This window comes from Schistocerca nitens, chromosome 1, assembly GCF_023898315.1.
Source record: "Schistocerca nitens isolate TAMUIC-IGC-003100 chromosome 1, iqSchNite1.1, whole genome shotgun sequence".
NCBI classification, from domain to species: Eukaryota; Metazoa; Arthropoda; class Insecta; order Orthoptera; family Acrididae; genus Schistocerca; species Schistocerca nitens.
Window position 1 is genome coordinate 344,238,119 of NC_064614.1, and position 16,888 is coordinate 344,255,006.

Consider the following 16,888-nt stretch of genomic DNA (forward strand, 5'->3'; position numbering starts at 1 on the left):
CTACATTCCATCGCCTTAGTTTTATTTTTGTTGATATTTATCTTACTACTTCTTTTCAAGGCATTATACATTCCATTGAACTGATCTTGCAAATAAACTATGATCGTAATGAAAATGAAATTAGGTTTCACGGGATATGTAATAACGCGAATGAATGATAAACTGTCTGACAAAAAAGGTTAAACACCCAGTAGGCATAGGCGAATGCCAAACTTCATAAACGTACGTGCCATCGGCGGGTATGTAAATGATTAATGTTACATTCCTCTGTGATGGATGGAACGGCCAACAGAGTGCATTAGTGTTCTTCACCTTTAGTGTAGTTAACAGGCTTATTGGGGACGCTAAAAGCGTAAGATGTTAAATGATTACTGTGAAGAAGATGGATTTATCAGCACGTTTGAAAGAGGCCTCATTGTGGGTCGCTATTACGCCGATTAGTCAAATTGAGCAATGTCCTGGTTTTGGGGCATTGGACGCGACAGTGGCTATATGTTGAACTGCATAGGAACGTGATGACAGACATACTCGCCGTCAACAGTCGGTCGGCCACGTCTGACCACTAAAAGTGACGATCCCCGTACTGCGCACCAAGCACATAGTAACCCCTTCACATTTGCGCCTGCCATTCGAGAAAAAGTAATGGAATTCTTGCAAAGTTCTGTGTAATCCAGCACCTCTGGTCGGAGACCAGCAACAGCTGTACTAGGGTATTATCGTCTCATTCGTATTACGCGGTTAACACTACAACACAAAAGAATGCATTTGAAATGGCAATGTGTCTGGGAAGCATGATTGGCGTTGTACTGTGCTCATCGATGAGTCGCATTTCCGCACTACCCCGAATGACAGTCGTCGGCGAGTATAGTAGCAACCTGTGGAGACATCCCATTCTTCCAATGTTTAGAAGAGGCAGAGGTGTATTATTTCTAGCGTCGTGGTGCGGGATGGCATCAAGTATGACTTCAGGTCACGGCTGGTAGTTACTGAGAAAAGTCTGACGGTACGGACATCTTGCGTCTCATTCGTTATGTCTGATGCGACAGTATCACGGTGCCGTTTTTCACCAGGACAGTGCTCATCCGCACATGGGACGAATCTCTCTAAACTGTCTGCGCCATGTTGAGGTACTCCTGTTACCAAAAAGATTCAGAGATCTGTGCCCGATAGAAAGTGTGTCGGTCCAGCACCGCCGCCGACTTCGTCCCAGTGCCAGCATCCAGAATATCAAGGACGAGCTACAACAGTTGTGAGCCAGCTTGCCTCTGGAAAGGGTACAACCGCTTTATGAAACCCTGCTTAACCAAATCAGTGCACGCATTCAGGCCAGATGGTGCGCACCGTCGTACTGATAAGTCGGCTCATACTGCCACGTTCTTTCCAAATTTGATTCAATTTTGTAATAATTGAAATAACATCACACAACTTCCCAACCAGTTTAATTTCACTTCGTTCCCTCTGCCCCTTTTGAACGCTTCACCTTTTTTTTTGCCAGGCAGTGTAGATGGACCAAGGAAATTATTTGGTTCAAATGGTTCCAATGGCTCTGAGCACTATGGGACTTAACATCTGTGGTCATCAGTCCCCTAGAACTTAGAACTACTTAAACCTAACTAACCTAAGGACATCACACACATCCATGCCCGAGACAGGATTCGAACCTGCGACCGTAGCAGTCGCGCGGTTCCGGACTGAGCGCCTAGAACCGTGAGACCACCGCGGCCGGCGGAAATTATTTACTCGATTCCAAGACATAAGAAAGGACCTAGACGTAAGATGGGTAGATGACATTATAAAACACACAGGGACGACGTGGATGCGATTAGATAAAGACTGTAGTGGATGGAAAAATCTAGAGTGTTTATCCATCAATAGATGTGAGATGGCTGATGACGATAAAGGCACGCACAGCCATTAGAAAGCTGTGTAGGGTCTCGAAGTTATGCGCCGATAGCAATCAGGATAACATACAATACGTCAGGGAATTTGCCCTTCACGAAAGGAATGTTTTCCTCTTCATTTAATCTGGGAATAAGAAGAAGAGAAATGTGATAAATTGATGCCACTGTCTGTGAAATGGAATAGGACGAACATTAAACTTGACTTTGACGTGTTTAAAATACCGGTGATTCTCTATCGTACCTTCTCCGGTAAATGGCAACATGACACCATTTTATCGTGCTGACTAACCTAACTGTGTCCTCTAATTTTCACAGTATGATCTACCATTGTGCAGACATGACACAAGAGAACTGTTGAGTCAAAGACTGGCATATAGTTGTTCTGTCAGCAGCAACATTCAAGTCATTAGTGTTAGTTTATGAGCGTTGCAGTGATTTTTGCCTATTTATGAAAACCACTATATTCATCGTCATAACATAAGTCACACCCTGCCAACATCAGTGACAAAACTAAAAATTCAATACTTTCGAAAAATCGACTACGAGAACAGAATTACATATGCATGTTATAGATGTGTAGAATATAATGAAATTTACTGCTAAAAATAGTTACTTGAAATTAAAAGGAAGCTTATACTATCTCAGTATAAGTAGTATTAAATTATTTATGTCGATTTTTTCTCAGGGATTGCATTTTTTAATTGTGTAGGTGTTCTTTCCGGGTGCGAATTATGACTGAGGATTCTTATTTCGCTTCGTCATCTTCTCGAAAAGTTTATTGCATCATGACAGAAACGTCATCGGCCTAACCGTTGTGTATTGAAAGTGTCAGTAAACTATCACTGGACAGTTAACAAGCCCACCGACGTTATCTCTGCGTCGGCTGTTGCCACCTTTGCAGTTCGTTCCCCTGTGGTGGGTCCGAATTTGGTGACACTGGGCTGCAAATAGACACAACAGGACAACTAAATAAATCGGGATGGTGGATTCCAACTGAGGTATGCACTGGAATACTTCAAACTAACCATAATGCTAGTGGCAACGCAGGCTAATGACACCAAGATTAGCCACATTAGCCTCATTGTTGGTACCGCGTAATAGCCTTGAATAACGTACGTAATAAACTTGTATGGGAGAGTGTTGTAACTTGGTACACTTTTCAGACTTCCGCCTCTAGCCAGCCCTGCAATAGAAGTATAATATACAGTATGTTTGGAGATTCCCGTTACAAACTTCTAGGGAATGTAGAGGGGAGTCAGTATATAATATTTTGAACAGGAACCCATGCCCGAAAAATTTCTGTTCAGATGTTTAACTCGTCCACTTGTGCTTGCGGAACTGAATTAGGAGTGACGCAGTACAAATACTAGTTAACAGTTCCAAAGGAAACATAACGAATCGTCCATACACCATTTAATCACATTTGTTTGTATTAACACTTAAACATTACTTGTTTACATTACTCCAAAACAAAAAAGGAACCCAGCATACCGTCTGTACAGAATTTGTACCTACGAAGGGTATAAGCGTATTATGGTCACACTCCCGTCCCACCAGGTGCCTCTACACTTTCTAGTGTAGCAGCCAGAACTCGTGCCAGCTGATCTTGCTCTGTCTCTACAGATGTCTCATAATTAGACTTTGCATACAGCCCCACAAAACGTAGTCCATAGGATTTAAATGCGGTGATCGCGGCGGCCGCGCGGTTGGACCATCTCGCCCTATCCATCTATTACCATATCGTTTATTGAGATGTCTCCGAACCGCAGGTGAGAAGTGAGGTGGTTGACCACCGCGCTGGAACCACTATTCAGTGGCATGTCATCCTGTCTACGCTATTACATACCAGGACAAGCAACTCAGAGACTTTTCTGTTTCCTCCAGCAGTCATGGACGCATTACACATCTAAAATGAAACCGTCATAGAACGGAAACGGTACATTTCTGGGCTTGGTTTCTATTCAAAATATGATGTACTCATTCGCCCCTACAAGTTTGTTGCGGGAAACAAGTTCCAAGGTGCTACACTTTTATGCACCTAGGAGTTGCTCTACAATAAATTTGTGCCTGTGGCAACCGAGACGAATAAACTCACCTAAAAACAAATATTCTATTGAAATGTTCAAATGTGTGTGAAATCTTATGGGACTTAGCTGCTAAGGTCATCAGTCCCTAAGCTTACACACTACTTAACCTAAATTATCCTAAGGACAAACACACACACCCATGCCCGAGGAAGGACTCGAACCTCCGCCGGGACCAGCCTATTCTACTGAAATTCAGCAGTCCACCTGCTACACTGTTACCCTGCTAGACACCAGTAGTCAGCAAGTGAAATCAAATCAAGTAGAAGTATGATCAAAAATCAGTTACAAATCGAATTTAATTTTGAAATAGAAGCTATTGGAAATTGCCACATATTTATAGTTTCAAGACAGTTCATTTGCAAGTGTCACATATTCCAGGCCAAAGACTGTTTCAAGGTACAAAATGGTGTACAACGGACAAAGTATGACTTAACTGTCCACATTTTACATAAACAGTTCTAAAAATATTATGCATTTTACTCAACATATAATTCCGTAACCAAAAAAAATTAACGACGTAATCCAAATAGATTTAGTACATCATAAACGCTTCAATGTGTAGAACGTGAAATGGTTACAAATGCTGCACAGAACATAACCTCATGTCCAACAAGATCAAAAACTGTAAAAAAAAAGGGTGGAGACTGCTTATGACGGTCCCTAGTGCGCGTTATTTCATGTTATTCTAAGATCGGTAGCTAGACAGAAGTACCGTCCAAAAAGCATTGTATTCCGAGGTACACAATCTTCTAGGTACACAATTATCCCCTACAGAATTCCAGTGTATTGGCACGGAAACAGAATTTCAAAGGACATGGAAAGTCCGATTGCCGGCTTCCGTTCCATCTAGCGAACATGATACGACAAGGGTGATAAAATGATGGGGCATGCAGAACGGGGGTACTTTTTCATGTGTATAGGTTAGCCTTTGTATGAAAATGTTACTTTAATCACATGGCAATAAATCAAAAACAATGACTACAAATTATTATTTAAATGTATGTAAGTGTCTTTGATACTTTGCTCATTAAGGACTGAGTACCATTTATGACTGAACATCGAGAGTGGATGCATTGGGCCGTGGTCATGTTGAAAGAAACGTTCCGGTATTCGGCTGAAATGATTCGAGGGAGCTACGAAATATGTGTATCGGGGTCTACTGGCAAGCACATGGAACTCATTCCTCCAGGCCGAATGCGAGTTTCTTAATTTAGTTTAGCGAAAGTTGGAAGCAAAAAGAAATAAAAGGAGAATAATTAGCTGGAAACATTATGAAAGATTTCCAATATGGGTGTCACAAAGAATACACCATTAACGATTTGCCTTTAAAAGAGGGAAACCGACTGTATACAACAGAGCTGAAGACCCGCTTTTGTCCTGTTCTCGCAAACTCTAGGAGTAAACGCATAGGAGTAGAACAACAGCAGTGCACTCTCCTATGTTGTGGCTTGAGAGAACTGAGGTCGCGCAAGCGCAAGTGCACAGAAATTTCCCCTGGGAGAGCGTAACTTCCCGAGAGAGTGCGAAATCCAGCAAGGCAACAGACGAGTTAGTCCGTAACACGAGGTGTGTCTGCTGCTGTTTCACACTACTTTGCAACAAGGGCAAACAAGAAAAACTACTTGAAAGTCACGGTGCGCTATAAAAAGCTGACATCTACTGTGAATGCATTCAGTCTCCTTCATCTCCGAAACAGACTGTGCATGCCCCATGTATTTTCTGAGTCTTCTTACTTTATTTTTAAAGGCAGTGGGGTCAGAGTGGCCACCCATGGTTTTCGTGTTGTTGCAATATAATTGCTTTGTTTGTGAACCAAAGACAATCATCCAGGCGACTACTCGTACAGCTCAGAGTGTAAAACGCTTTCTTGACACGCACAGAAAGGCACCCGATCAGAATCTATTTCATACAATCGATAATTGAACGTTTGTCTGGTAGACCAGCATGTTTAAGTGTTGGTTTTATGAGATTCCCTTAGTCTTAGGAATTGGGGGATGTTCCCAGGCTCCAGCTCAGAAAAACAGCACTCACACAGTTCAAAAACTACTGCACACCGAACTCATTTCATTGATTCACAGATGACGGTGAGCACGACAATCTTCTTTTGAGCCAGCTGGCATTTATGTTGACGAGAAGGGCACATGGTCACAGAATTAATATTAACAGAACTGGTAAATTGTGGCTATTCACTGAATAAAAGTCGTTGATTTCGGGACAAACATGTGAAAAATGGCACACGATTAAGTAAGTAAACACACTGATATTAATTATTTTATATCGTTATTTCCAGCTGAGGAGCTGAGCTCTACTTATTTAGCTTATGAATGTGCTTTTTCCTTCAACTAAAATCTCATCTTCCAGCTGAATTCCTCTTTCGTTCTTTACTTTAGGTTCTTTCGGTTCCTGTTCTCGGTTTATCGGTAAATTTACGTTTCTCAATAAGTGTTCTGTATGCAGATCCATTCTGTCCCGTGATACCTATAATGTCAATTTCCTGGTGATCTCTTTCAGTTTCAAGCGAGCAAGTGTTCTTAACTTTTTACTGAAGTCATTCTTTTGCTAACTTCCAATAAAAATAAAATTAATGTGATTCGGACAGACGCTTTTTATTTAAATGTTGTTAACAAAGACTACTTTCGGAACAAGGCATGACATATTTTTTCGTTTTAACACGTCGCTTTGGCGACAACAAGCATTAATTTCGGAATACATAGTTGCTACTTGGTTCGAAAACTGCCACCTGAGCACAGAAACGAATAATTAAGAAACATCAGGATATTTTCATGCTTCTTGCGAAACAAGAAAAGGCCTTCGTCGAATGGAACAGCAGTTCGGAATCCCGAGAGGAATGGGTAGGTAGATAGAAGTCTACATCTGCAGAATAACAACTTTTTGATTCTCCTTTATCTTCACTGAAATAATCCTGTTGTCTTCCCATGTATAGTATCCTTGCTCTTTACGGATTCGGTATTTCGTCAGCTGGTAATGTCGACGACACCGCGTTCTCTCAAAATTTCTGTGCCAACCGCCAGCCCACAACTAGTGGAGGGAACGAAAATGGCTCTGAGCACTATGGGACTTAACATCTATGGTCATCAGTCCCCTAGAACTTAGAACTACTTAAACCTAACTAACCTAAGGACAGCAAACAACACCCAGTCATCACGAGGCAGAGAAAATCCCTGACCCCGCCGGGAATCAAACCCGGGAACCTGGGCGTGGGAAGCGAGAACGCTACCGCACGACCACGAGCTGCGGACAGTGGAGGGAACGAAAAGAGCTGTTAATCGATAGTATCGCCCAAAGTGAACTAAACTAAGAAGGGGTGCACTAAGATGAGATTTGAGCTCCTCTACCATAAGCGAAAAGGATACCCAAACATGAAGTTCACCTCGGGCCGAGTTGAAGCCGCTTCGTTCACAGCAATCACGTCTCCAGCCGAATGTCACCATGAAGGTCATTTCAGCTCTCTGTCTGTCTGATAATTCCTCCCTCTTTCTCCGTGTCTCTTCCACATTTGCACTCTCAGTAATTTGCCAATCTCTCCCGTTTTTTTTTTTCCCATCGCATTTCTCTCCCTCATTCTCTCCTGCTGCCACTTTTTCTTCGCTAAGCCACTCACCGCGATGAGTAACGGAGCGCTCTCCCGGATGGCGCCACAGCACCCTAGCGACGCCACCAAAAAGATGATGACGCCGATGACGATGAGTACGACGGGCGTCGCGACGAAGCTGCCCTCCAGGAAGTTGGAGTAGCCACCGACATCCGCCACCACTTTGGCACCGGCCGCAATCAAGCCAATGCCGGAGATCTGAAAAAAAAAACAGCCATTTGTTAATATGACTACATAATGTGTGATAGTGGAAAAACGCAGCTGTACGTTGGCATATAATAATGACTAGAGTTGTAGAATTACCACAGGCTGCTGCAAGCTATCGTAAGTAAGCGTAAACTACGGAAGCTTTTATAGTAGCTTTGGTCAATTAAGATCGTAACCGCGTTACCTGCACTTTAACCGTCTCGAAAGAGGGTGGGGATATAGAAACGTCCGCGTAACATATGGATTCTTTTTGTCCTAAATAGTTATCCGCCGGTCTGCAACTTAAAAATAAATTCAGGTTTTGCACAAAAATTGTTGATTTCTGACACGAAACAGAAAGACGTTGTAGTATACATAAAAAATACAGATTTATTATATAGCACTAGAAAACGCAATTTCTTCAAAGAAAGGTAAACGTAAAGAAAACATAAAACAAAAACATATCAATCTTCGCTTCAATATTTCGTCGAGCTTATATAAAACGGGTTTCTGTTATTGCTAAACAACTTTCACACTTATCAATTATAACAGGAAACTCTTGACTCTGATCATCATGAAGAACATTCTGTTGAGTACAAAATAATAACAATAATTACATAATTTTTTATGTTTGTGCATGTAGACTGTACTTACATCAAAAGTATTTGCTTTAGTTACATAAGGGCGCAGAAGTCAACCAATTTTATTATAAAATCCAGCCTGTATTTTTTAAGGATGTAAAATACATGACGGACTAACACTGAATAACGTGTGATTTTCGTTACGTGTAAAAGAAATATATAAAAAACAAGGAGAAGTCGTCGGATCCCAGTTTCTCCCTCACACCTTCAGTTACGTTCCTTTACTACCAATATTATCAATACTACCAGCAATTCTACAATTTACTACGTCATTTATGTAATGTACCATAACCGCCGAACCCAAGTTTTGGCAGAGCGCGTAGGCCTATGCAGAACACAATATTCAGCCAGGAACCGAAATGATATGGAGCCCTTCGTTTTGGCACCAGCCTGATTTCCATATATCTCAAACTTAAAGCATTTAGAATTCTTTGTAAACTAATGCTACAGAAATTATTCGATTTGACTTTTTTTAATCACGTACAAGGCATAATGGCTTGGAGGGTCTGTCGTTGGAGGAGATATCAGACCTAAAAGTTTTCAAGTGGAGTAAAGAATGTAAAATGAAGAACAGACAAACAAATATTCATACGATAATAAGTTGCAGGACAGAGCTGTTCACTGTAAGATGTGCTCAGTAACCACACAAATATTGACAATTCAACCGATTTTCTAGCGATATAAGATTTAGTCGATGAGCTTGATTGCGAGAGACAGCATACCTCGAAAATCCGCAATGTTGTCACTGGCGAAATATGCAGCAGCAGATGACCTGAACATGTAAAAATTAAAATAATGCACTTGACGTAGCTCACTCCTTTGACATGAAGACAGGTAATGCATACAAACTTAAGAAGGAAATAGACGAGCAGTAATAGTTACACAAACTCACGAAAAACCTTGAATAATCAGTTTAAATCACTGTATAGAAAGAGACTGGTCCAATAAATATCGAACGAAAATGATACAGGCGAAAAAAGTACAGACTAAAGACGCGTAAGCATCCGTAGAGGAATACGTTTATGAATAGAAATATGAGAGGAACTCAAATACAAATTTGTTCGCGCGCATTATATATATAAATTAATAGGTGAAAGTTTCTCGGGAAAAAGTTTGCCTGTCCATTTTCTTGCTTGATATATTACTGATCGAGTTGCATGCAACAATGAAAGTTCCCATTTCCGTGTGCTTTTGACTTGGGGCGAGTGCACAGTTCTGAGATTTCTACAGACAGTACAGCTTATACTGTAACTGAGATTATATGATTCATTAAGGGGAGAAAACATTTTTAACAGTTCTTTCTTACGAAGTTTACGACATGCCCAGAGCACCTTCAATATGACTCATCCAGATAGAGCAAGAAAATGGGCAGGCAAACTTTTTCCCCATAAACTTTCACCTATTATTTAAGAAACTACCGTAATGGACTGATACTTGGGAGTAACTTTGTGTGCTACCAGCCATGAATACTAAGGGCAACATTTCAGCCCCCTGTGATAAGTAACAATTGCTGTCAGTGTAAAATGCGTAGCTGAAAAGCTTAACGTTCTGACTAATCGTTATTCCTACATACGCTCAAATGCAGCATCGAGATTGGACATTTTTATGTCTCGGAAATATCGACGTAGACAGCTATTAATTCTTACCGCTCAGCATTACTGACCACCATTCAGTTCTAATTAAAGCATTCTCGACATCAGTTCCGTATGAAAAGTGCTACTGGAAACTAAACTCTAGCAACCTCGCGCAAGCGTGGTGAAAAAATTTAAGCATAGAGTTCTCCAACTGGAGAAGAACAAAACGATTCTATAGGCATCACAGCAACGGTGGGAGAAGGTAGTCAAACGCGTTATTGTATCATTTTTTTAACGCTTCATATGAAATCTGCTGCGAAAAACAAGATACCGGCGAATTTTACTACAAAACTTATGAGGAATACAAAATCAAATAGTTTGTGGTATGACAGAGTAAAGGAAATGAGGTTGCTCAGAAACGGAATATTGGAATTAAAACCAGACAGTTTGAAAGGTAACACTGGCAGGTGCAAAGGCCACACAAGTTATCCTGATTAAAAGTGTGGTTTCTGCCATTTGGCGAGAGAACAAAGGAACATTCAACAGCGTGCACAATATCAGATTACCATCCAGTCACATTGCTTTGCACAGATTACAAGATAACTGCAAAAATCCTCGTAGTGAGAATACAGAGAGTACTACATGAAATTGCTGGACCAGACCAGACAAGTAGCGTTCCAATCTTTAATGGAACGGGGATACTGCGAGACTGTTTTCTCCGGGTTCACAGTATTCAGCAGCAAAATACTGGCTCCCTCAGTATTGCTTTAGATCGTGCGTTTTACAAAGTGAGCCACGATTTTTGAGGCATTTGATACTTCACTTTATCTTCCCGGAATCAATAATACACTCTTATCGATATATATATAGTATTTCAAGGATCCAAATGAACGATTACCTAATAATAGGACGTCCAGTGCAAAGATCTGTCAGACAAGAATATCCGTTGTTCGCGGCTTTATTTATCAAATCCTTAGAGCTATTAATAGTCATATTTAATACAAAACATTGTAAACTGCAACTTTACATGACTTAACCACAATAGTGAAAAATGACACTGAAGTTGAACGAACTAACTAAATCTTGGTATGTGAAGCAGCTATTAATGTGAAGAAAAGCAAATTACTGTGCATAACGAATCACATACACCTAGGCAGTTTACGCAGTTGTCCTTACATGCCGCGCGGGATTAGCCGAGCGGTCTCAGGAACTGCAGTCATGGACTGTGCGGCTGGTCCCGGCGGAGGTTCGAGTCCTCCCTCGGGTATGGGTGTGTGTGTTTGTCCTTAGGATAATTTAGGTTAAGTTGTGTGTAAGCTTAGGGACTGATGACCTTAGCAGTTAAGTCCCGTACGATTTCACACACATTTGAACATTTTTATGCTTACATGGAATGCAAAGAAACAGAAACACTAGGCGTTCTGTTCAGAAACAGAATCAGTGAATTCCTGAACAAGAGCGCAAATAAATTGTGTAGAAAATAAGAAGAGGAACGTTGATACGTTTCCACTATATGCTCCTCCGCCTCGCCAGAGAACACTTTACGCTTCCAGCGAAAGAAGGCAGGTTAAACCTGGTTGACGTCGAATACGAATCAAAACTACTCCTTGTGAAAAACATACTTCATATTCCCACAGGCCCTCTGGGCAGAGCAGAGTCCTTAGAGAAAGAATAGTGCATATCAGGAGAAAATGAACTATATTTGGCCAAAACCAACTGTATTAAATATATTTGGCAGTTAGTCGGGAAAATGGAAACAGGAAGGAATCACAGTCCGAAGAGTATTACCAAAATTTTATCTTCATTTAAACGTGTAACCTCGAACATTCAGTTTAAAAGTTTGGATGTCTACTGGAAGACTACAGCGAAAAATCTCTCTGACGAATGTATAACTTTGACGTACGCTCTAACGCAACATCATCATCCATGATCTACCCACCGCAGAGCTACGGCCCAGGTTTCATCAATAGCACAAGCCATTCGGTACCGCCATGTACATAAGAGACACCGCAATACACAGAATGGCTGAATGTTAGAAAACTGTAGACGTTTGCAAATGGACGACACAGCACTATGCAAATAAGCTAAATGAGCAGCCATAAAACCTATCGAACAGGAAGCTGATTTGCTTCGACATTCGTGCCTTCCCGTGAGCGAAAGTGTGAATGTTAACATGGTTAATTTGTGATAACATATCGTGTGTATTAAGAATAGTTAAACGACGTGTAAAGGTTTCCAAGGCCACGTAAGGAAAGAAAGATGGAAAATACTAATAAACCGAAACTGGGAACAAAATACAGATTATAGATAAATGCAGGTATATGGATCCAAGTACAAAGACAAATGTCAGTTGTAATCCTAACATTAACCATGATTTCAACCAATTTCTAAAACGAAAGAATTTCACTTGCAAAGCATAAATAATGCTAATCTAACTGCAAAAGGAATTTTAAGTTAACAACCTGAAAACATAAAAAAGCGGTAACCGAGATTTATGCGTACGCTAGAAGACTCAGTTATCATTCACATTTTCCTTTCTACTAACATTTTAATCAATTTCAACAAGTTTAAAAAAAAAGTGTAGTTATAATAGTCAACTAGTCAAGAAGACGTTAATTTCATACCTTCTTTCCTTTTCAGATTTTTTCAACTTCTGAAGTGAAAAACATTTTAAATTATTGGCTATGAAGAAATGAAATTTTATTTCACCTTAATTCAAAGCTGAAAGTCTAACACGAAAAGTATTTCAATTTTGTGAGTATTTGTCACGTTTAATGTACTTCACGAAGAAGCACTGTTTATTAATCTTATTTCTAAGCAAATACAGACAATTGAAAGAAAAATTACTGCCAGTACATACCAGGGATGTTTATTTTTTCACATACTCTTAAACTACCAGGAAATTTTACGTAAAACAATGTTCGGTATCTGTTTCAATAAAACCTATAGCCCATTGAGATACAAGTTTTATTGAAACTTACCCTAAACGCTCTGTTACAAAATCTGCTTTCATCTGATGATGACAGCAGCCGAAACGTCATTGTAAATATAGAAACATATTAGTAGATATAGGTGGCCACAATCATAAAAATAGTAAAGATAATGAAAATTTTTCCTGTTTCCGGATATATTCAGGGTCTTCCGAAAAGATACCTCCGATTTCACAAAACTATATCTTCTACATGCCTGAAGATAGAAACTTTTCCAGAATTTTCACTTATGCGTCGAAACTAATAGTCTGTCACGGCGACAAGTGTAAATTGCTGCTTCTAGTGGTTGCTGGGAGGGAACTCCCTGCTGTAGCTAACTCTCTCGCCACCCAATGTGCATTGACTAAATATAGCAATAGCAAAGCAACAAAATGACGTCTCCTTATATCAATATCTACATCTTCATACGTACTCCGCTAGCCACCATACGGCGCGTCGTGCAGGGTACCTTGTTCCACAACTAGTCATTCCCTTTTCTGTTCCACTCGCATAGAGGGCAAGGAAAAATGTAGTGTCTGTATACCAGGGTTCGTCAAACATTTTTGCTCAAGAGCCAATATTGACACTGTGGGGCGATACCTCGGGCAGCAAACACTGACCAGACAGAACATTATGACTACCTACCTAACAGCTGGCATGTCCACCTTTGGCACCGTTAAAAGCGGCGACGCGTCGTGGCATGGAGCAATGGGGTCTTGATAGGTCGTTGGAGGGAGTTGACACCACATCTGCACACACAAGTTACTTAATTCCCTTAAATTCCGGGGAGGGGGCGATAAGCTCTGACGCCACATTCAATCACATCACAGATCTGTTCGATCGGATTCAGAGCTGGCAAGTTGAGGGGGAGAACATCAACTTAAACTCCCCACTATATTCCTCGAATCACCCTAACACACTCCTGGCCTTTTGACAAGGAGCATTATCTTGCTGAAAAATGCTACTGCCATCGGGAAACATGATCGTCATGAAGGTATGTACGTGGACTGCAACCAGTGTATGATACCCTTGACCGTCAAAGTGGCTTGCTTTTTCGTCCTAAAGGGAAGAGCTATCATAAATCTGCCAGTCAACTTGATTTAAGATAGATCTATGAAGATCGTAATGCAATCTACCTTCTTTCCCAGCACACGTACTTTTTTCTTCGAAAATACGTGATTGAAGGGTGGAAGAATGGAAGAGTTGGATATTGAAGATGGAGCACAAACTTGGAATAATTCAAGAATGGGAAAGGAAATCGGCCGTGCCCTCCCAAAGGAACCACGCCGGAATTTCCCTGGAGCTATTTAGAGAAATCACAGAAAATCTAAACCGGAATGGTCAGGCTCGGATTTGAACTGTCGTCCTCCCGAATGAGAGTTCAGTGTGCTAAGCATTTCACCCCCTCGGAGTGACGGATGGGTTGGAGCTCGTTGATGTGGGTGGAGGATTGTTGGAGATTGAGGGGCTAATGAAAACTTTCTATTTTAGTTCCAAGTAAAGGAAATGTTGGTCTGGTCGCTAGCAATTCCTGCAAGCAGTTATTCTACTGAATAACACGAGCTTTGTGGTGCGATAGCGGTCATGCCGTACTGAGTATGCCATAGCATGCGACCCGGGTACATTACTGCTCTGCGGGTAGTCAATCGCCAAGGCGCTGTATAACACTACTAATCATGCCTGTACTTAACAATTATGAGAGTTATTTTTCCTTGGGGTGAAGAAAAACTAAAACTTTTAACGTTGCTTGGGTTTCAACAGTCACTGCAAATTACATTGATTCGAGCTTTATAGCACTTTCAGCTACGCAAGCTCATTATGAAAAACGATACATTTCTCAGCTCGATATTACTGAGTTCTATTCACGAATGATCAATACAAAAGCGCCTTAACTTCCACTTCCACGAATAGCCAAAACGGGATGAGTTAAAAGGTTATTTACTTTCTCCGAAATAAATTTGTGATATTAAGTAAACGAAAGACGGACTGTTTGCATCATTATTTTGTTCCGTAATTCGCTTTCTTTTGTGGAATATTTTAAAATATTTACAAATTCTCATTCCCCAAGTAGATTTACATTTCCCGATTTTACCAATGAAGTATGGGAGAAACAATTCTCTGCAAACAGTAATATGTTCATGCGATATATCCCTCTTTCTGAGATTATAGCCCAGAGTTTAGCTTCTCTCGGTGAAGTTTCTCCCTGCTTCCTCCTCATAACGGTAGACCGCTTGACTCCATGCTCGTGGTAGCTCCTTGTTCTCTGATGGCTTAAGCAACATTCGTTTGGTATTTGGTGTATAGTCGTCCTGAGCAGCACCGACGTCATTTTAAGATGTAGCGTAAAAGATACACACATCAAAAGATACACACATCAAAAAAAGTTTTGCATCATCTCGGTTCCGACAGTTCCAGAACCTGTACAGAAAATTGGAAGAAAGGTCGATATAAACATCATTTCTACCCTTTTTATTGCTCATGAAAACCACGCATTGCATGTTGTACCACCATACAGCGAGACCTTCAGAGGTGGTGGTCCAGAGTGCTGTACACACCGGCATTGATGCATGCCTGTATTCGTCGTGGCATACTATTCACAAATTCATCAAGGCACTGTTGGTCCAGATTCCCCCCCCCCCCCCCCCTTAACGGCGATTCGGCGTAGATCCGTCAGAATGGTAGGTGGGTCACGTCGTCCATAAACAGATCTTTTCAATCGACCCTAAGCATATTCGATAGCGTTCATGTCTAGAGAACATGCTGACCACTCTAGTCGAATGATTTCGCTATCCTGAAGGAAGTCATTCACAAGGTGTGCACGATGGGGGTGCGAACTGTCGTCCATATGTTGCCGATATGGTTGCACTATCGGTCGGAGGATGGCACTCACGTATCGTAAAGCCGTTACGGCTCCTTCCATGACCACCAGCGGCGTACATCAGCCCCACGTAATGCCTCCCCAAAACAGCAGGGAACCTCCACCTCGCTTCAGACGCTGGACAGTGTGTCTAAAGCGTTCAACCTGACCGGCTTGCCTCCAAACACGTCTCCGACGATTGCCTGGTTGAAGTCATATGCGACACTCATCGGTGAAGAGAAGGTGACGCCAATCCTGAGCGGTCCATTCGGCATGTTGTTGCGCACATCTAAAACGCGTTGCGTGGTGTCGTGGTTGCAAAGATGGACCTCGCCATGGACGTCGGGAGTGAAGCTGCTCATCATGCAGCCTATTGCGCACAGTTTGAGTCGTTACACGACATCCTGTGGCTGCACTAAAAGCATTATTCAACATGGTGGCGTTGCTGTCAGGGTTCCTCAGAGCCATAATCCATAGATAGCGGTCATCCACTGGAGTAGTAGCCCTTGGGCGGCCTGAGCGATGCATGTCATCGCTAGCTCCTATCTCTTTGTATCTTCCTGTCACCCTGTATCTCCTCCATGTCCGAACAATATCGCTTTGGTTGTCTCCGAGATGCCTGGACACTTCCGTTGTTGAGAGCCCTTCCTGGCACAAAGTAACAATGCGGACGTGATAGAACGGCGGTACTGACAGTCGGGGTATGGTTGAACTACAGACAACACGAGTCGTGTACCTCCTTCCTGGTGGAATGACTGGAAATGATCGGCTATCTGACACCTTCTGACTAATAGGAGCTGCTCATGCATGGTTGTTTACATCTTTGGGCGGGTTTAGTGACATCGCTGAACAGTCAAAGGGACTGTGTCTGTGACACAATATCCACAGTCAACGACAATCTTCAGGAGTTCTGGGACCCAGGGCGATGCAAACCTTTTTTTGATGTGTTTATATTTCAAACCATTTAGAAACACTTTCATTTAATTTTTAATTGAGGGCTTCTGTGTACCTGCACTCACGCCGTATAGCAATGTTAAGATAACAGAAAGAATCGCTGAGT

General features: G+C 41.6%; 1 protein-coding gene across 1 annotated transcript in view; it reads right to left on the reverse strand.

The window, feature by feature from the left end:
• LOC126235656 (CD63 antigen-like) overlaps window positions 1-16,888 on the reverse strand; it is a 79,097-nt gene that overhangs the window by 30,776 nt on the left and 31,433 nt on the right. The window contains exon 2 of the mRNA XM_049944375.1: window positions 7,611-7,799. Coding sequence (XP_049800332.1) covers window positions 7,611-7,799 — 189 coding nt within the window. The remainder of the gene's footprint in view (window positions 1-7,610; window positions 7,800-16,888) is intronic.